Raw genomic sequence first — 22,051 nt, forward strand, 5'->3', positions numbered from 1 at the left:
TTCATGCAATTTATTTTTATGGATTCTTTTTCAAAGTATGCTTTGACCTTTTTATGACCTTTTCACTTCAATGTTAAATTCTTCTACTTAAGCACATGCTCTTCTAGTTCCCACATCATTTATTATTTAAGTTTTTCTTTAACAGCAAAATTATATATTGCAACATGGTTGCACATTTTTAGGTGTTTCGTCCCCGCTCCCAGGTATTTTTTAACATGGTGTGATGTATCTGATTTTTCTGGGGTTTTGGATAATATGTAAATCTTCACAATATGTTGCCACAAAATCAGAAATAGAGAAAATGAAATTTTTTTTTGCTTTGAAAGTAATGTAATTTAATGCCTTTTAGTTTTAGAGGGCTAGTTCAAAGTGCCTTTCTCAACTCTTGGCTTATTTAAACGAGAGAAAATCTGAATAGATTTGAGCTGCAATGTGCAAAGAATAATGAGCATCAGGTCAGAGAGGGAAATGGGCTAACAGAAGAAAGGTGCTTTAGGTTTATGTACTTCAGGGTACAAAGGATGAAGTGTTCTTCTCAGTTCTTGGAGTCTGAAAGGAAACCAAGCCAAAAAAAAGAAAAATCTGTCAAAAAGAAATAACGAGGGAAGAAAAATAGTTAAAACTATTGACATAAGTTTCAGACTGAAATATATCGGTGCTTTTGTAGTTTGATGGTGGCTTGGCTAGGCAGTATTTTTGAAAGAATCTAGTGTTAGAAAAAAATAATTGTTGACGTACTGGTTTGATTACTTAAACAAGACCCTTAGATTAGGTACAACCGTTAGAGAAAAATATTTTAAGCATGTGAAGAGACAATTGGTCAGTACTGAAAACAATCTTGTAAGATTAGGAGAAAGTGAGTCTGTAATGAACTCCAGAAAATCCTGAAGGGGAAAAAAACTCATTAGGCTGAAGTGTTTTATAGATTACAAGTAATTTCAGGTTTGCTGCCACTGGAAGAAATGGAGGTGCTCAGCGTGAGAATATAGGTGGTGTTTAGAAAATTTATTAAGTAAAAAAAGGAGACGCCACATCAATTTTAAATGAATCCATTGATTCATGTACCTAAATGACATTAATTTATTTTACTTGCAGAGATAGTTAAACAGATTTTGTTCCTACCTTTTAAAATAGCCTGGCAAGTAATTGGGAATAATTTTAGTTAGATTAGTCTAATGTAAAGACTTCAGAAATTTAAAGTTGCTCTCGGCGAGATCATTACGTTCGTGGGAAGGCAGACTTTTAATAGGGAGAGTTCATGATAGTGTAAAAATTTTTTAAGCTTTTTTCTGTAAAATTTGGAGTTATGTGAAAAGTCTGAAGTGAGGAAAAACTTGAGAATTTTTTTAGCGTGATAAAAAAACCCTGTGATTTTATGACTTGCTGCATGGCTGCACACAGGATAGCAAGGTACATTTGTAATAAAACAGTGGTTGAATCTTGAATAGAATATATAACTTGATAAGACTAGCCCACCATTCATGGAAGTGTTTCTGAATTACCTATGAATTTATCCATGACTGAAATAAGCTTAAAAGCAGATTTCTGAATAATGTGAAAGTATGATACTGCTTAAATACAGTCTTTTCCTGGAAAAAAGTTTATTTAGTTAAGATAACTGAATTTTTCAGACATGTATCCATGGCATACGATACTTGTGTTGAACATCTTCAAAAAGGCTTGTGTTTCTTTCAGTTTCAAAATGTGTCAGCAATAGTATTAATTTAAAGGGGAGATACGCTTCCTCATCCCTGTGATCTTTGTGTCTGATCCATACTTGCTTGTTGGAGCAAGTCATCAATTAGAACTAAATATTTTACCTTTTCATCTTTGGATTAAAACTTCATGTGAATGGCTTGGCTGCATATACATATACACTCTTACCATACCAGTATGGATGCAGCAGTACTGTTCGTGAATGGCTGTCATTCAGGTATAACATTTGGGGTAATTTACAGGCAACTGCGTCCCAAGGCACTTCTGAGGATTTTTGTCCACAGTTGCTCACTTTTCTCACATCTTTGAGAAATGGGTTTAGATCAATTCCACCAATGAAGAGATGAGGCCATATTTAGAGGTTGCCTTCTAGACTGTTGGAGACCCATTACAAGGGGTTTGCATTATTTTGAAATATTTTAATGGAGTGATATTTCTGTCTTCTCAGAACTCACTTTCTGGGACTACATTTTTAAACTTTCATTGATTTAGATTATCCATTTTCAGCAAGACGTTTCTTGAAAAACTCATTTCCTTTTGTTTAAATACAAAAGTGTTTAAGTTAAAGTGTATGAGAAGATACAAATGTTATACTATACCCTTTACCTAAATTTATTTTTTCCTCAGAGTATGAGAACAGTACATTTGCTCAGTTCTTAAGAACACGAAAGTTAACACCCAGCTTGCAGCACTTCATTCTTCACTCTATTGCAATGGTTTCGGAGACTGACTGCAGCGTTCTTGAGGGTCTTCAGGCAACAAAAAAATTTCTTCAGTGCCTTGGCCGCTATGGCAATACACCATTTTTGTTTCCTCTGTATGGTCAAGGAGAGATCCCGCAGTGCTTCTGCAGGTGAGCTTCACTGTTCTAATAGTGTCCTCCAAAAATAAAATCGTTGGTAACCTAATGCTAATAGATACCATTCAGTAGGAATCTTCATGTTAACAATTGCATCTTGATTTTGCTCGCTTTACATTTTCATTGGCTATGAAATCCTCCTCCCCACCCGCCCCCACCCACCCCACAAGAAAAGGAAAAAAAAGAAGAAAAATGTTGGAAATTATGCTCCTCTAATAGTTTGAAACAATTTTCATTGTATGACAAATGGAGCTTGTAACAGCTGGCTGTTGTAGTGGGTGCCTGTGGTAGGAAGTACTAGGAAACTGGAAGGATAATTTAACTTACTTGTAGCTATCCCTTTTTAAAACTGTCAGAGGAGACTTGGGGTGATGTCTTTCCAAAAGGATGACGACTGTATTTTGGTAGATTAAGAAGATCTGTGTTTTACTCTTCCGGAAGTTACAGGGTGATGTATGTTTTCAATGTGTTACTGATTAATGTTGAGAGTGCATCTGCCATTCATGGGTAGATACTTAATAATGAACTGGATTTTTCTGAAAGAAGAAGAATTGTGCCTTTTATGAAATGAATGAAAAAATACATAATTCTTTCACCTTTTTTTACATCATAGACTTACACAAACAGCGCAACTGATGTGAAATCATGTCCTTATTCTCTTGGCATCATTTTGTAAATCTGTATAGACCACAAGCTTCCACTTGTGACTTGTACAGCAGAAAAGACTATGAAGCCCTCTCACACTGAGCCGTATACAGACTGCAGTTTTACATTCTAACCTCTTAAACAGCTGCCATATGTTCTCTACTACTTGAGCCCTAGAAAGTAATTAAAACAAAAAAACCCTATTGATTCCAGGATAAAACAACATCCACTTCATCCCCTTTACTTGAACTATGTGCAATGATAATGTAGTCTTTAGCATGACTCCTGAGGTGTGCAAGGGATTGTGGTTCTAGCAGAGGAGCTGTTGATGGATGCTTTTGGGGACCATCAAGAATACATGTGCAGAGGGTGGGCGGTTTTAATTTTCAGTTGTTTCCAACAGTTCAACTGGCTTTTAAAAGGCTGAGGGTTTTTTTTAATCATTTCTTTTGCTGGCAAGCAGCCTTTCCATCTGCTCTATGTGGGTTTATAATGTAGTAACCTGTTGGTCTGAAGTAAACATTAGCTTTATTTAAAAAAGCAGTATTACATGGTGAGGCCATTTTGTTATGAGTGATGTATTTGTTTATCGTTCATTTAAATAATCGGTGCAAAATCTTACCTGCTTTGTTCTTGGTTGGTAGACAAGTTCTGCTTTTTATTAGTGTGCTACTATTAAGAAATTCTGGTTTACAGCACGCTATAACTGAGAGACACTAGATTTAGATTAGATACTAGGAAGAAATTCTTTACTGTGATGGTTGTGAGGCACCGGAACAAGTTGCCCAGAGTGGGTGCCCCATCCCTGGGGGGTGCTCAGGGCCAGGCTGGACAGGGCTGGGGGCAACCTGGGCTGGTGGGAGGTGTCCCTGCCCCTGGCAGGGGGTTTGGAACTGGATGGTCTGTGAGGTCCCTTCCAACCCAAACCATTCTATGGTGATGAATCTATGATTATCTTCCTGTCTTGTCTGTATGATAGACTCTGGTTTTCTTCTCTGTAATGGTACTTAAGTTACTGCTGGAAGAATGGCCTTAGCAACCTGAGCCCATTTGGCAGTGTGTAGGGTGGATGCAGTTGTATGTAGATAGAAACATTCTGGAATAGTTGTCATAATTTGTGGAAGGCATCTATAAAGTAGCTGGTTGGCACCAGCAGCTGGTCGTACTGTGGAAGGTCTTATTTGGCCTTAGCAACTAATGAAGGCCATGTGGAATTGTCCTGTATGATGTATATGTGTATGTTACCTAATGTTTCAATGAGTTCATTAGACAACTAGGCATTGTTCTGTACTACATTGAATAGAGATGTTATTCGGTAACATCTTTTGTCAATAGCCTTTCATCTGTACCTTAAACTGTATTTGTACAGATGTCGGTACGTGACCAACAGATTGAAAAATCCAAATATTATCAGAGCCATTTAGAGTAGCACAAGTTTTGTGGTTAGATCTTTGGCTTCAAGTACCTGGGGGAAAAAGTATATTCAATAATTAAAGCTGTAAGTAGAATGGTAGTTACTTTTTTTCCCACTGTAGTTTCTTCTCAATCTAATTTTTCTCACATTCTTGAAAGCCCTTTGGCTTTATTTTGTTTATTAGCCAGCTCATGCGATTTTGTGGTCTGTAACAGCAGTCTATTTCAAGAGTTAGTAGGAATGGTGTCTAGAAGTCTTATAAATATTCTTACCAGAAAATCATTCTGTGCTCACAGGAATTCCTCAGATGGCCAGAACTTTTTATTGATGTCCATTAATTGTTACATTTTAAGCGTTTCTTGCTGAATTGTAAGTGTTAAAATAAAGACAGTATTATAATAGTTGAAACAAATTACTCTAACATCCCAAGAAGTAATCATACTTTTAAAAGGTTTGTATTACAACCATTCTAATAGAAAATAAAGTCTGGATGTCTTTGTTTCTAAATAAACAATTTAGGAGGCAATTTTAGGTTTTTTGGAGATTAATCAGGTTTTATATGTGGTCTGCCTTGGATATTATGCCCTGTTAAAACTGAGCGGTTCTGTTCAGACTGTATAGTAAAGTAATGCCACAACCTATACATCATACCCTACAGTTTTTATCACCAGGTTATCAGAGTAAGGTGTCACCTGTTCTGTGATTTCTAACCACTGTTCTATATTCTGTTTTAATGTAAACCTCTTAAGCGTTTCTCGCAGCCAGTTACACTGTGTGTTCTCATCAAGGCTACTGTTATAAATGGCATGCATGCATATTTATGTGAATGAGTCAAAGACATTTGTAAGTCACATCCTTGCATTCTAAATGAATTCTGCATAAACAGTACAACGTTTTATAACTACTGACGACACTTGAGTGAGTAAAAGCGGTGTTAGTTCTTTATTGGTTTAAACAGGTATGGTTTAGGAGAGAAAATTAAACTTTTATATCGCTGTAATGTACCTCCCAATATGTCGAGCTACAGATGTGAGATTTCTGTCTCCATAAATTGGATTCGTGGTACAAGGAAGGTCATTGGAAGCCTCACGCTGTGCTGAGCTGACAAGCAGCAAAACTTTACTGGCCTGTATAACAGCTTCCTTTGGTTCAGACTTCTTAGTATAAAATGTTATGTCTCTTACTTTCTAGTGAAGTAGTAGTAGTGTTAAGTTTAGTAAAAATAAATATAGTAATATCTCATTCTTGAGGAAAATCAAAGCAGCCTTTACATTCGATATGGTGAACATAAGATGCCAAAACTTCAATAAGTAAGGCAGCGAGGGAAATCAATAGATACTTTGCAGTTTGCTGTTAGCATGTAGGTGGCAAATCTGTAATACAGCTTTTGTTTTCTTGAAAAATGTTACTAAAGAAAAACTGTAATTGGGCACCATTGTAAACTATAAAGTCCCTGTGATGCAGCATTTACAATGTTTACTGTGATTTTGATGTTTTGGTCTTGTTTTAGAAAATATTAGGAAATAGCCCAAATATTTTCTGATGTAGGAGGTTAATGTTAAAATTATCAGCTTCCAAATTTCCTTTGTAACCGGGAAAAGAAGATACTTGACTTAAAAATCTGAAGTAGCTGTCAAATACAAGCACGTATTTGCTTTTGCATGTTGTACAAAATTCCTCTTTTGTAACTGGAATCTCCTTTGCAGTTTTCAGAAGTAAAAACTGGAGGTTTTTATGGTTTTGAGAAGTGTTTGCAAGTGCTGTTTTTCAAATATTGTTTCATATAGTTCACTTGGTTCACCTCAGTGAAACATGCCTCTTATTTTCAGTTTTCCTTTGCAGGGAAATCTTTGTGGAAGCTTTCAGTTATGCATCTCTTCACCCATGACCAGTGTTGGTTAATGAATGACAGCTGAGAAGTCACTTGTAGGTTGGGGCCTCACTTTGGTGATGTTTTCCAGTGCTTGCTTTGTGAGCACACTGAATTTTGGGGGAGACTGTGCATAGTTTCTCTTCAGTTTGGCTTCAGATTCTTTTTTTATGGACTCTTGCAAATACAAACATCCAAATGGAAACAAGAGTTTTTGAAAAGTAATAGTGCATTTTTTTCCCACTTGAAATTTTAGAGGGAATTGGGGAACATACACCGTCAGCCTTCTCATAAATGTTCTAGGGGGTTACACATAGTGTCTTTTTTTCTCTTTGTTAAGTCATCCAATAATTAACAGATGTGGTTGTGGCAGTAGGTTCCGAGGCGGTAGAATGCTTTGTCATAGGAATTAGTGATTCACTGACTTTTATGGGTAGCCAGTTAATGACTTATATTTCCTATAAATAGGTTATGAACTTTTACATTGTGTATGTATTCGGTGGGCAATTTAACTTTTTTTTTAGTAGTTGTTACAGATTCTAGCTGAAATTAGTCATTTTGTGACAATGACAGTAGTAATTTTGTGATGGTGGAAAGATCTGATTAAGACGGTTCATCTCTTTCAGTCCCTATATTTACAAGAAGATTAAGAGTTCAGGCTGAGATATGAGGATTGTGTGATTGATTTGGAAGGTTCCTGTATATATTTCAAAAATGAATAATTTTTATCCTTATATTTGAGCTATTACCTGCTGCAGATTTTGAAGCTTCTGAGGTAGTCTCAGGTACTTAAACATTTCCAGTTATGTCCCTGTTATAATCTGTAGGAAGGTTTTAGTGTTCTGAAATCAAGACTGGACTCCAGGAAGCATGACTGCAAGAAGCACTTAGAATTGATAAATTAATAATTCAGTGCAACATATTTTTCATTTGAGTCTATGCATGAGTATCATGTCTCCATATGTAAGCAATATGCATGACTTTTCTGTATGTTAATTGTATGATTTGGCATATTAATGAGAAATTCAAGCAATGTTAATTCCTTGTGACAATCAGATATGACAGATATGAGTCTTAGTATATGTGCAATTTGGTGCAAGTGTGAAAGAATTATAGGTGATTTAAAAAACATAGGCTGTATCTGAGTTATTACTTCAGTGTTACATTTTAAAATACATAATTTTCATATTGACAGATATATATTTTATCACTTAGGATTATTCCATTTCTTTGGACCTGAAAATTTAATCTGAAATTACCTACAGCTTGCTGTATTACCTGTTTTTTACTAAAAGACTGAATGGTAAGAGTAGCTGCAATGCTGCTTTCTTCTTAATTGTTTTCACTTGCATTTCAGTGAAATAATAAAACTTTTTTATGTAGTTTGGATCTTAAGACAAACAATATATTTCTTTTCACTGTGTTGGCAGATGAATGCAAAATGGGCAAGCTTAGTTAGCATAACTGTTTGTAGGATCAGTTGTTTGTTTTTCCCTCTAAGGAGAAACTCTTTCTTGGGATAAACATCAGGGAAGTGAGATAATCCATCATTCTGAGACCTGTTCTCTAGTGATGGATGGATAGATTGGTAAAGTAACTCAATAATCTTCATTTTTTTCAGGTTATTCACAGATCAGTGAGCATTGTCGTTAATAAAGCTATGGAATGCTTTTGTGTCCTTGCCCACATTATTTCTCAGAATTTGACAGGGAAAGACTTTTAATTTGGAACTAAGCTTTGTTGTGAAATACATTCTAAGTGTATGAAACATGGAAAATACCTTCCCATTATAGATCTTATATTTTCAGTGAGATGTTTGTCAGTTCTTTGTTTAAAAAAATATTTACCATTATGAGATCTTTTCTGCTCATTATTTCACTGTTGAGAAACACAGCATTCTTCAGAAGTTTATACCTTGTGAAGGCCTTCAACTGTTAGAATGTATCACATGGGATACTCTGAATCATACAAATGTTGTCAAAGTATATTGAATTCAGGTCCCTAAGTAGGGATGGGAAAGTTTTCAGTCAAGAAATTGTATTATAGGGGTTAGACTATACCCTCTGGTATAGGAAAAATAAACATAGCACTACATATTAAAAAAGGCTGAAAATAACTTACATTATCCTACTCTCATTCTTGGTCATTCATGGTTCATTTTACAAGCATATTTGGAACTTAAAAGCATGAAGTATAAATGCTGTAATGAGATGGTATTTCAGTAATTATTTGCTTTAATAATTAAGATGATTATAATAATAGAAGGAAGTATATCTCATACATTATTTGGTATTACCTCTTAACAGTCTCTTCACAAGTAAATTACTCTCTGCTTGTGTGGGGATGTGCAGATTCTGGTTTACATATTCTTCCTGAGAATTATGACTCAGGCATGCAAATATGTTACAGTTTTACCAGAAGATCCATGGAAATGATATGAATGTTTATTATTGGAGCAGATCTGGGATGTCCATGCAAATGTAATTTAGCAGAGTCTTTTTTCATTAAAGTAGAAGAAAGAGAGAGGTAGCTTCCAAAACATTACTGAATTAGTAAAATAGTCCTTGAATTTCATTGTGGGTTAAGATAACTGGAATTTTTATGTCTTTTCTGGAGGCAGAGAACACATAAATGGGTTTTATAGATGAGCTAATGCTTAGTGACTGGTTTCTAGTCACTCATTTTTGTGTCTCTGCCCTACGGTCCTAATCTTCCAAGCTCCTCTTTGACAGTAGAATTGTTGTATAATTGCAGCTGAACGACCTTGTGGGAGGAACAGCTTCATCTCTTGCGAGGTCGATAGAACTTAGAGCAGGGAGGTCTCGTACTTCCACGTTCCATAGACATCAGTCTTCAGAATGCATTTGTAGTTAACTGCCATCACAGTAGTGTGGAATACACTGAACTTCTTTTGGGTTTTGGTTTTCTTTTTTATTTTTTTTTCCTTTATTCCCCTCCTGCTATGTAGTAATTTCTTCTAATTTCCACAGTGCTTTAGGTGTAATTTCTAGGACACTTGCTACTTAAGTACTGGAATATGTTGTCTGATGGATCTTCACCTTACTTTCATGTAAATTACCTGGGGGTTTTGAGTTTAGCATCCCAGAGAATGATTCTTAACCTAGATTCACTGCAAAGCAGTGTTAATTGCAGTATCCTTGAGAAATACTTGTATGATTCTCCCATTTAATAAACCAGTATGAAACAACTTTTCTTTCAAATCCTGGTAAACTTTCCTTAAGCAGCCATGCTAGTACAGCTACAGTATGGTTAAATGTGATGTTTATCCTCTAGTTCATTTCAGGTCTTTGCCCAAAACTCAGCTGAGAATACACCATACAACTGAAGTGCAAGTTAATTTTCTAGCAACTTCACTTTGAGATCTGTTTCTATATCATTTTGTAAAGCAAGATGCAAGTGTACTAAGTAAATGTGTTGAACAAACTATTTAGGATTAACAATATCATTATTTTAAGAAACGGCACTTTTTACATTGTGATTCACAATCTTGATAAAACTTCATGGCTCTGGAACTACTTATTTTAGACCTAGTCTCAAATTTTTTACCTCAAATTTTGAATTTTGCTGAGAAGACAGTAGCCTCATATGTTATCACATCAGTCATCATCTTTGCATAGTGTTTGGATTTACTTTGCAGTTTCTGGAAGCACGATAAATTTATTCTAAAACAGAACTTATATCACTTGTTGCTTCAACAAGCAACAGTACTTTTCCCTGGATAGCTCTATGGGACGTTTTCTGGCTATGCTTTTACTCAAATAAATTTTCATAATTCTTTATGAGTTATGTTTGCTAATATGTTCTTCATTTTCACTTCTCCTGAGATTTTCTTATGAATAACTTGTTAGGTTGATTTGGTAAGCTTTAAAGCAAATTTATCGTTCTTTCTAAATACTTTATTCAAGAAGGCTAAATCCCGAACTGTTTATTTAAAAAAAAACAAACAACCAATGAACAAACAAAACACCACACACTTTCTTCTGGATAGAGCAGTTGTGTTCAAGAGAGCAAATCTGAAGTTTGACAGAAATCTGATCCCCTCCCCCCCATTTATTTGGTCAAGAGACCTGTTACCAGGAAGTAATCTAGTCATCAGGAGTTTGTGGTCACGCTTGAGTTTTTCTTCCTCGTGAGCATTGGAAGACCTACTTCTTGCACAGATACGTTTTCACCCTCTTAAGTGTTCCAAGTTGTAGGATGTCACATTTAATATTTTTTTCTCATAAACCAAGAAATTAGGTTAATCTTCTGCAAAAACATTTGCTTTCAAAATCCTATGTGAAATGTCTTCTCTTTTTTTTCGCTGCAGAGGTTCTTTTATTTCCTGTTGTAGAGAGGGTTTTTCTCAAGGGCGTATGATCCCTGTGTGCTTCCCATGAAGTTAGCATCTTTTTTCCTTACTCACCGGCAGTAGGAGCCTACAGGAAGCTGAAGTTGTTGTACGCTGTCTCACAGATTGCAGGTCTAATCTATCAGATATTACTTCTACAAATTTTCCTTCTACAAAAAGTAAGGATATATAACAAAAAAGAGAATGTCGCATCTGCTGAATCAGCAGCTGTGTGCAGTAGAACAGCCTGCGGAACGCTTCAGGCAGGCAGAGGCTGAATGGGCTGCGTTGCTGAAGCCCAGGTGAGGGTGGGGTTGAACCAGAACTCTTCTGTTCACAGTCAGTGCTGTACTTCAGAAGTAGACTTCTGCTTCAGAAATGGCATAAAGCAGCTGCTATTTTAAAGCAATTTTTTTGTAAAATACCATGCACATATGTGTTGGCACTTTTATTTTTGCTGTTATCATATTTGTGCAACTTCAGTATTTCTTAAACAAGGATTTTTGTTCTGTTCTAAATGTGGAAGATGGGAAATTAGTTTTGTAGTTGAATGCTTGTAGAGGAGGATGGCTAACAAGTGTGCGTATCTACAGAAAATTTCTGTGGTGTTAATGACTTTCAAGTGCATTATTAATAAACTGGTCTCTTTCATTTTTTTATTTGAGAATGTATTAATCAATACAACTAAGCTACTTTTCCACCACTTAGACTCTCTAAACAACTCTTCTACAAGAGTTGTAGTAACATGGCTCTTGTGTTAGTAATTGGCTTGCTAATGCTGTAGGTGCTTAAATTGCTAACAGATTAAGTGCTTAAACTAGCACTAGCTTAAACTTGTTAAGAGTTTAAACATGGTCTTATTTTTGTCAACAGAAGTTTCTCAGGTTTTAGAAACACCTTAATAAATCTAGACGTGCATGAAACGACACTGGAAGTCTAGGAACGTAAAAATGTATGATGAGCTAAGGTTTTTATTGCAATGTGTTCTAACATTTGAGTTTCAGAAAACAGAACTGGAATCTTGAGCCTATAAAAGGCAGCATTGACTTACCAAACCCCTAAACTTGCATATCACTTAATAGGAACTCAGATGTTAAAAGTCTTGAAATAGTTGCACTTCACTGCAGATTTGGCCATTCAGATAATAATAGTAAGTATTAATCCTTGCCAGATTCTGATGAAATAGATTTAAATTATCCCTATTTTGTAATTATTGAAAAATTGCAGAGAGGGTCTAATGCATGTTGAGGTAAGTGGTAAGTAGGTTTATTACCCAGATTCTTGAGTTTAGTGCTCTAAACAAAATCAAGTACACCAGTTTTTATCTTGTCACCTATGTTACTGTCACATACTATATGCTCTACTAGAATTCTTCACAGTATGTGAATGTATATTTCTACATGTAGCTGTCTAAATTTCATACAAGAGAAATGAGCGATTTCTTAGTTTTAAAATTAAAGCTGGGTTTTAAATCCCTAGAAAAAAATATGAAATCTGCTATAAAATGATACTTGATTGAGCTACTTTTTTTTTCTTTTCCATCATCCCCTCTCTCAGCTGTGGCACTTCCTCCGTGGGCTGTCTCTGTTCCTGCCTGCTGTGTCTTTCTCCATGAAAAGACTTCGCTGACACTGAAATAAGCAGAAGTCCTTGTTCTCCCAGCTCCACCACTGTGTGGGTTGGGAGCTCGGCCATTAGAGCAGCCCTTTCTGCAGCATTTCGCAGTCACGGGGCTTCTGTTTAGCCAGTCGCAGCCCTTCTGTTCTGCCATGCTAGGACAGAAGTGAGGATCTGGTGAAAGAAATGATCTTGCTGTATGAGTATAGGCATCACAATTGTGACTCCTGTGAAATATTATTTGCAAGTTAACTAAATTCCAGTTAATAACTGTGCAAGAACTTTCTGATGGTTTTAAAACCGTAATTTTGCTAATTGGATTTAGAAACTAAGCTGATTTCTGTAACTTTTCAGGACCTTTTTTACATTTCACAGAAGCGCCAAATGCAGTCTCCAAGAATAAGTCAAAATATTTGACTCCTGATTTGCTTCTTTAAGTATTTATTATACATATTATCCTTTCCAATAGCTCTCCAAATACCAGGACAGTTCTGGTTAATTATCATCATCTTTATTTCTTTGGTGCTGCTCCTTGGTTTTTTGGGTGGGGTTTTTTTGTCTTTATCCAGGTGCACATGCTGAGGTTTGACTTTTTTTATGGGAACTCTGTTGGGAAAATTAACTACCTAGGTTTTTTTTTCTGTAGCCATTTTATTGATTTGATTGTCTGTATTCTGCTTGTCAGTGTTTTTAGAACATACAACAATACTGTAGGAAATGCTGAAGTTCTAGGGACCTTTCAGGAAACAGAGCTTAACGTAAGAACCAGGTGACAGCCTGCTCTGTGTGGAAAAATAAATGGAAATAAAACAATTCATTAATTCAGCACTTGACATGTTTTTCTTTGATCTTTCTGCAAACCTTGCTGTGCTGTACATGAAGGATTAATCTTTAAGGAGAAAAGCAAATACTTTTTACTACAGAAGACTGTACAGTTGGGGAGAAAAATACTAATTTCTTTAATTGCTCCATCCATTTTAGAAAGTAGAAGACAAACTGTATGCTAGAAATAAAACTTACTTTTTTGGTTTGAAACTGTGTGATATGGTTCTCCAATTCTGTGTAGTTTCAGAATGAACTAAGGGTAAGTCTGTAATGTAAGGGTGCCTGGTATCTCTGTGTTGAAAATCAGGATGTCAGATGGAGAGACATTCTATTTTTGTTCAATTAATATCAGAGAGCATTACATCAAAACAATAAACTCCTCTTGTATCAACAGACGCAGCAACCCTGAAGCCTATTTTCTCTCTTGTTACATTAGTGTTTAATTAAAGAAAACACCTAGTTGGAGGCAGTTACTTCTGTGAAATGTAATGAAGATATATTTTGTAAGTGACCTTCACTGTATTAGCTGAATCAGTAATCAGTAAAATTAATAGAATAATCAAATTATATACAAACTCATAAATCATCATGAATATGCTGTCAAAAATTCAGCCTTTAATATGTCCTATTGTTTCACAGCTGTATTAAAAATCACAACTGCTGATTCCTGCCTTGATGGGAACTGAAATGGCATTTTAAAGGCTGCGTATGATGGAGGGCTACTAGGCCAAAAATTTTCACAACTCTTAATTTAGCTGTAATATGATTTGATGTCACCAGGGCAGAGTTGAAGTTGAGTACAGTGTTGTTGCTGTCTTTCAGCAAAACTTGAATTATTGGTGTAGGCAGTTGCCAGTTAATTAAGAGTAATATCAGTTTAAATGTCTTTCATTTAGGGTTAATGGTATCAAAGAGTTGCCTTGTACTTGAAGTACAGTCAAATCATCTTAAGTAGCCTATTGTACAAAAGTAATGTTAGCACAATGATTTTACTCTGTCATAAATTATTGGGGTGCCATTTAGTTTAATATTTCAATTTCTATATTTAAATCATTTTGGCAAGTTCCTCCTAATCATGTAATTTTTCATGCTAGGCTGTTTTAATAAGTATTTTGGCTTTTTGAAATTGTTTAACACAACACAATCAAAAATCTTTTCCATTTTCATTTAAAAAGAGAAGTTTTCTTCTGGCCTACTGTGAAAGCAGGTCATGCCCTCCTCCAGTGGATAGCAGGCTAGTCTTGAAAATAAATAATGCACGTTTTTGCGCAGCCAAGCAGCAAAGTTCTTTGGAAGCGTGCTAGAAAAATAAAGTGCATCTATCAAAAAGCCCTTGACTGTGGTTGAAGTCAAAGGAAAAATATAATTTATAGTTTTTAACAAAGAAATCTTAGTTCCAGTTAAGTTAATAGTGCTGTTCTTATATACAACATATGAAATAAATTCATCCGAGTTGGTTCAAAAGATCCTAATACATGCTTTGTCAGGCAAGAAGCCATTGATTGCAGCATTAGAGATAATAAGGCTGTAGCTCAAGGCTCTATAATAACTCTTCAGTGGATGTTTAACCTTTGTGTCATCTTCAACAATCTCCAGACAACCAGGGTTGGGATTCAACATGGTGTATATTCTCCCTGCTTTTGCAGGGTAGAAGAGGTATTTCTGGGGGACTGGATTTTCCAATTCAGCCGGTAGTAGGTGATACTGCTGACATTTCCTTAGAGTGTAACTTTTTGGAGCACGACTCAGAAGTGATGTGAGCTGGTAACGCACTTAAGCCTTTTGTCATGCTTCACCATCCATGCAGTTTAGAAGGTACTGTTGCACTGTCTTCGAACTACCTGGTAAGACACTTGAATGCCAATATGGATTCCATTTTAAGAAGTCAGGTGTGCAAAATGAAAGTTTTCTTTTCAAGTTGGTCACTGATGAAGCGATACCTGAAGGTCTTTAACTTCAAAATAAAATAATCAATAAGAAAACCAAAACCAAACCAAAAAAACCTGTAGGAAAATCCTGCTGTCATCCCAGAAATCTGGGAGAACGATATTCCACCAAACCAGCCTGCCTTTCTCATACTGCTTGCTTTAGCTAGTCTGATGCCTAGCTCATGCTGGGCGGGTATTAGAAATGTAGTCACATGAATCTGTTAACTTACCATGTATACTCTACTAAAAGAGAAATAAAATTACACATTCTTATTTTAAATACAATACCTAGGCAGACTCTATTAATGGAATAGCAGGTGTAATTTTTAATTTTTATGCTCTCCCAGTTTCAGCTCTGTCCTTCCATCTGTGAGCTGAACATCAGATGGCTGGGTCACACCGAAGCTCAGGTGAATCACGGGAACTCAGAAAACTCAATGTCCTTCTCCAACAGGGTACAATGGAACAGTGTGTCACTGTATTGGATGTGCTACAGGCTGGTTAATGATTTACTTCTAAGAAGCTATTTACTTTTGAATAATGGGGACCACAAGAAGAACACAGATGTATTTAACTTGTAAAAGAAAGGAAGAATTGTCAAATTTCGTTGGATAGCATTTGACAGTTCTCTCTTACAGAGCAGTTCTGAGAAAAGGATATGCAGTTTATGTCAGTATGCAGATTATGTTTGATCTTTCTCTTCAGCATACATGAGAAGAGATCACTAATAGCTAATTGATCTGAATGAACCACTGCAAGTTCCTAAATAAGTAAATAAATAAATAAATAAAAACATTAAAGATTCCCATAATAGACCAGACGTTGCATACAGTCCAAACTTGCAATTGTAATGTAAGGGTTCAGACACATCTTTTTTTTTTGCCTTTTTCCACTAAGTGATCTCCATGCTGACTGGAAGTTTTCAAGAGAAATACTATTTATTTTTTAACATAATTTTAAGAATATTTTTTGAAAGTGTTCTCACTGGTTTACCTTTTCTTGCACCAGGTTCTAGAGAACTCTATCCTCTTCATTTTGTATTATTCTTATAATAAGAATACCTCTGAAATAATGCACTGTAAACAAAAAACTGACTGAAGTTTATCTTAATTCACAGCTTTGTCTTTGAGGATCCCTGACGCGTATCCTGTTTCTGTAAGATCATGAATTTCTCTGCATTGTGATGCTCTCACAGAAAGTTTTAAGAGTAGGATTTTTTTAAGTATAGCAAAAAGATTATTGGTAGTTTATATTTGCTTGAGAGCATTTTAAAGTGCGGGCTAATGTTAAAACTGTTCAGGAGCAAGAAGTAAAAAAAATGTTAAATGTAGCGATATCACTAGTTATTTCAATGTTAATGTGGGTCCAGTAAAAATTTTAGGCATCACTTGCAGAAACTAAACTTTCAGGTTTTTTTAATTAATTGACCTTGTGTGTGACATCAACAGAAAAGTAATCCCCAGGGATTAAGCCTGGGGTTTGGCAGATACGGAAAGTTAGGATGTGGGGATTAAGATGGGACCGCATTTATCAGCAGACCAGCTGAACTTTTACTGGGTAGGTTTACGGGAGAGCAGTTTCAGACTTTGTGCATGGGACAGATTCATCTGGAGCAGTTTCAGACTTTGTGCATGGGACAGATTCATCTGATGAAGAGTTTGAGTCAGAGATACCTAAAAGGGGCTGATGAAACAGCCTGGCTAGTGATGAAATTTTGCAGTGGGCTGACTTCACGTGGGGGCCTTATTCTTTAAATGTAATAATCTAGTTTCTTCAAATTCTGTGTCTCCTTAGAATTTAAAACCAAATGAGTTGCAATACTGGCTTTATGTTTGGGTGGCATAATTTTCTCTGGGTTAGGTATTGGATTTTGTTTGTAAGTGGAAAACTGTGAAATGGCTTGGTATTTTTTAGCTTTTGAAAAACTGACCTGTGAAGCTCGTTCCTTTTTTTGTTTAGGAATTTTTTTTTGTTTTCGGTCTCTGCACCGAATATCTTAAGCAACTGTATCATAGCAGAACCTGGAAGAATTACTGTTTGTGAAAGGCCATCTTCAGATTTTAAGAAGTCTTCATTCTGTTGGGGCCCTTCTCAATGCCCTCAATTTGAGCTGCTTGTAGTAAAGGAATTTCCCACAGTATGTTTTGTAGGAGTAGAGAAATAAATTCTGAATCACACTTGGAATCCTAGTAGGAGGTTGGTATGGTTATCGTGCATTCTTACGTTCTCATCTACACCATGTGCCAAGGTAGTGTGGTCACAGTATCAGAAAGTGTTCTACACGTTTTCAGTAAATAGGTACTTTTCCGTCTGAATGACTGAAGATGGTAACAGAGAATGAGTGCTCAAGCTAATGTAACAATTTAGGTGACTAAGATAAATGCTAATGCAGAAAAAATTTAACAACATATCCTTTACAGAAACTATAGGATGTGCTTTTTTTATTATTATTTTTTGATTGTCAGATTCAGAGGTTAAGACGTGTCATTAAAAATGTACTACAGCGTGACCAGTACTTTGCGCTGCTTATGAAACATGCGTTGATTACAATTAGTCATGACAGGAGTAACCTTTATTTTTTCCTAATCTGTTTCTAGGCTGTGTGCTGTATTTGGTGGTATCTATTGTCTCCGACATCCTGTGCAGTGCCTTGTAGTGGACAAAGAATCTGGACGGTAAGGGTAATACAAGTAACCTTCTGTTTATGTACAAAATACAGATGAAAGATGTGTTAAGTCAGTTTAAAAAAAATGATTCTTCAAAGATCCTCCTTGGTATTAATAACACATCAACCTTGATTAAAAGTAATTTGTGTATAGGTCCTCCAGAACAAGGAAAGTGGGTCTAGAATATAGAAACTAAATTAATTTCCCTGTGATATTACTACAGCTCCTGATCACCCAAGCTTGGAAGACAAATCATTTCAGCTGCCGGGGGGCTGGTGATGAGTGATGTTAGTTTTCCTTGTGGCCTTACCTACTCTAATTGATTTTCATCAGATGACAACAAAGCCCTCTGTTATTGCATTTTTAAAAATGGAGCTCACCTAAAGACTCATCAGATTAATCTTTGCTGATAATGCATGTCACTCCAAGAGAAAAGACTTTAATGAGTTTTTAGGTAGATTGTTGTCATAAACTATGCTGCCCTCTTACCCTAGGATAAATTCTTTTACAACAATACCAGGCCTGTAGGCAGGTTTAAAGTTGAACTAAGAAAAATCAACTCATAGTTTTTCCCATAGTGGCATTTTTCACATCTGTAAATTGTCATGGTTTCTGTCCTGTACGTTCTGTCAGCTATTAGTCTAATTGCAGACTTCAGCTCTTTTAAGAGTCTGTTTTCAGCTTAGGTTTTGTAATTGAAAAGTTCAAAACATTCCGAAGAAAATTTTGGAAATAAAGCTAAAAAATGGGTAGTAACATTCTGTTAGGAAAATTAGTAGTCAAATGATCAGTGTAATGTGTTTACTTTCCAGTTGCACTGCACATTTGATTCTTTGAGCATGGTACTTGCAGCTAGATTTGTCATGACGTGGTCACGTAGTGTCTGTTTTCCCTGAAATCTATAAGCAACAGATTTTATCTTTCTCTCAGTTCCTTAAGGTTCTGAAATTCATTGCACAGTTTTAGACTTCGAAATGCAAATGTGATAGTATTTCATCATGTGTGGTATTAAGTGCATGATTCATGTGCAAATGAATTATGCCCCTTTGACAATATCTAGTTTATTTTAACAGTAATAATTTAACTTCTACTGTAGGCAGTGTATTTTTCAATAATGTTTAAGTATTTAATGTGCTCTTTTAGAGGGACAAAGCTTAGAGTTGTTAGCAACTTCCAAACAGCTTTATGGAGATCTTAACTGGCCAATGATGCTGGTTGCTCCAGTTGGCAGCTTCTTTTGCACATTCTGAAGACCTTTGAAATTAATATTTTCTTTGTTAAGGTTATATGTATTCCAAAAAAGGTGGAGTGCTGCTTTTCCTTTAGCCGGCTTTTATGTTTTGACTCTTAAGTTCTGCAGGGTTCCAGGTAGGTTTCAGGTGTCTTTTTTAGGCTATTAGGCTGCTTTAGTGATTTACTTACGCCATTTTTGCTTAAAACCGAAGGATAGATTTTTGAGGTGCAGAATTACTGAAATATTTTTAAAAGACTTAACGAGACTTTCATTATTCCAAAAGCATTGGTCTTTTAATAATGTCATTATCTGATGCTGAATATGAAGAAGCACAACACATCCAGCTTCCCAAGTCTAGTGACATGCCTTTTCCTCCGAACCACCTGCCTGCTTCTGTTGTCGCTCTTTAGGTCTCCCATAGTTTCAAGGCAGGTATTTTACCAAGTAGCATTTCTACATCAAAATAAAAGTAAGCACCAAAAAAAATGTATAGAAGAGAAGGAAAGTGTCAGAATTCTTTGAGATGATGAAAATAACACAAGCAAGCTCAAAATACATCTTTTTTAAAAAGCATTTTCAGCAGTGAAGGAAGGATCGTACAACATACTCCTTCCCTAGTAAGTTTACAAAGTCATGAACATCGTCTTCACCAGAGCAAAAATGTCACTCAGAAAGCTGAGTTTTTTCTCTGGATTTTCTTTTTGGTCACCTGAATACAAAACTGCTTTTATTTGCTAAATATTTTTGTTAGATCGTTACTTAGCAAGCTGTCCAGTTTGTTGCTAATGTCATCACGGTCTCCTGGCCTTCATTCTGTTTCTTTGTATTACCTCTTTTCTTCCTGTGTTTTCCCTCCCTGCACCAGCTCTAATTTCCCCTTGACTTTGGGCTTCAGTGTTTTGCCTAATAAAAACTAGCTATCAAATTGATAATGAGGATATTTATGAGTTACTGAGCTTTTGAGTCAACAGGTTGGTAATAGTAGTTGGTAATAGCCAAATTCTTATCTCGTCGTCAGTACAGCTCTGTCTGTAGTTTGAGGCAGTTTGGTTACAAGTAGGTTAAACTTAGAGTAGTAGAAATTTAGTCAAATTGTGCAGTATTCATTACTATTTTATAAGCATCTTCCGTAAGCTTCCAGGCTTCATCAATACCTTAGTGCAGTTATATTTTTCACTGTTGTTAATATTCTTGCTTTAGTTGATCTAAGGAAAATTTTGCTTACAGCTACCACCTTGATTTTCTTCTAAAATTTGGTGTTAGTTCAGTTTAATTTGAAGTCCCTAAATATCACCAAAATTTATTCCAAATCCTTTCTAGACATGGCTAATATTCTCTCCAGCACAAAAGAAATAAATAAACCCTCATTCAATATCTAGTTGAATTGCTTTTTCACTTTTTTACTACTCATAACTGTATATACAGAGAACAGTAGATTTCATCCCCAGCAATACAACTGTTTTTATCATTCTACCGTAGTAGTTTTTACAGTTTATGAAAATAAGAATCAGGAAGACAGTGTGAAAGCATAGAAACTTTTAGAGAAACTTATTTTAAGGTTTTGGTAATCCACTTTAAAATTTTTGTTGCTTTACATACTGTATCAGTTAGGCCTGCTGTTTTAACACGTATGCAGAACATCCTGCATTCTTGGTAGAGCTTGGTAGAACTCTGCTTTGTTAGGAAATAAAAACCACATCATATTCCTTAGGTTGAGGAAGAAGCACAGTGAATGTATGCATGATAATTTTCTGTTATTATTTTCTCCGTGTTTATTGTAGGTCACCTTTTTGAGTACATATGATAAAATTTAAAGTATTTTAAATTACCTGGATCACATTAATAATCATGGTAGGCATTTTATGTTGGTCAGACTTTACATGTGTTTTCAATTACATAATTCTGTCTCAAAAATGGGAAAGATATGATAAATGGAAATTTATACATCTGTAATAAAAAGATATAGCAAACACATAGTAATTTACATATCTTTCTTGAAATATTGCATACTGGCTTTGTCAGTGCTGGTAAGTCCATTTCAAGGATGTCGCCCTTAGTCCATTAGTTTGGATAATGAGCCCTATAAAGTACATTTATAACTCGTGGCACTGCAAGGAGATGGATTCTAATTTTCATCCTTTTATCTAGACACATTGAAAGAAGGTCAATGGAGGGTTCTGTATGATTCATTGTCGCAACACATATCAGATGACAGAGACCTGATAATGTCAGTGCATAAGTGTTTTCCATATTTGGAAGCAGTACTTGAAAGAAATTTTCTCAGCATCATCCTTTGAAGTGAAGTGGAGACTGAAATTAAAAGTGCTATCTCTCTTTCTGTTTAAAATCTTATCAAACATACGACCTGATAGCTATTCCTGAACAAAGGAGAGGAAACAGCACTTAACAGGAAAATAAAAAGTGTGTAGTTGCTTTTGCTGGCTTTGAGTGATGCAACATGACATTTAATCAACCTTTCCCCTTAGATAATGTGTAGGGGGGTGGCAGGGGAAATTGTTTCATAAACAATGAGAAAGGTTATTTTTAGAAATGAACTGTAGCAGCTTGACTTCCTTGTTTATTTGCAGTATTCAAATGAGTGCTGGAGAATGAAGTCAGTTAGGTTAACATGATGAAGAAACTTCTTAAAGTTGGAAGTGAAACACATGTTGAGTAGAGTGTCATTGAAACTGTAAAAAGAATACTACATGTTCAAAGTTAAACCATGCTTGTACCACTAGACTCCTAAGTACTGTTTCCAAGTTCTGTTGAATTTGAATATAGCTATACATGCAGTATCCAGATTCCTATGAAATCAGCATTAGAAGTTAGTGTTACAAAAACATGCTTAATTGTCATAAACCTCTTAAATTTATAAATGTGTGCACCCTTTTTCAAGTCTCAGTTCAGGCTACAGAAGCAACTG

At 35.6% G+C, this 22,051-nt stretch overlaps 1 protein-coding gene across 1 annotated transcript in view; it reads left to right on the forward strand.

Moving 5' to 3' along the window:
* CHM (CHM Rab escort protein) overlaps positions 1-22,051 on the forward strand; it is a 70,171-nt gene that overhangs the window by 30,115 nt on the left and 18,005 nt on the right. Inside the window, exons 8-9 of the mRNA XM_005236764.4 lie at positions 2,344-2,569; positions 17,823-17,900. Of these exons, the coding sequence (XP_005236821.1) occupies positions 2,344-2,569; positions 17,823-17,900 (304 nt within the window). The remainder of the gene's footprint in view (positions 1-2,343; positions 2,570-17,822; positions 17,901-22,051) is intronic.

Source organism: Falco peregrinus, chromosome 13, assembly GCF_023634155.1.
Source record: "Falco peregrinus isolate bFalPer1 chromosome 13, bFalPer1.pri, whole genome shotgun sequence".
Classification (NCBI taxonomy): Eukaryota; Metazoa; Chordata; class Aves; order Falconiformes; family Falconidae; genus Falco; species Falco peregrinus.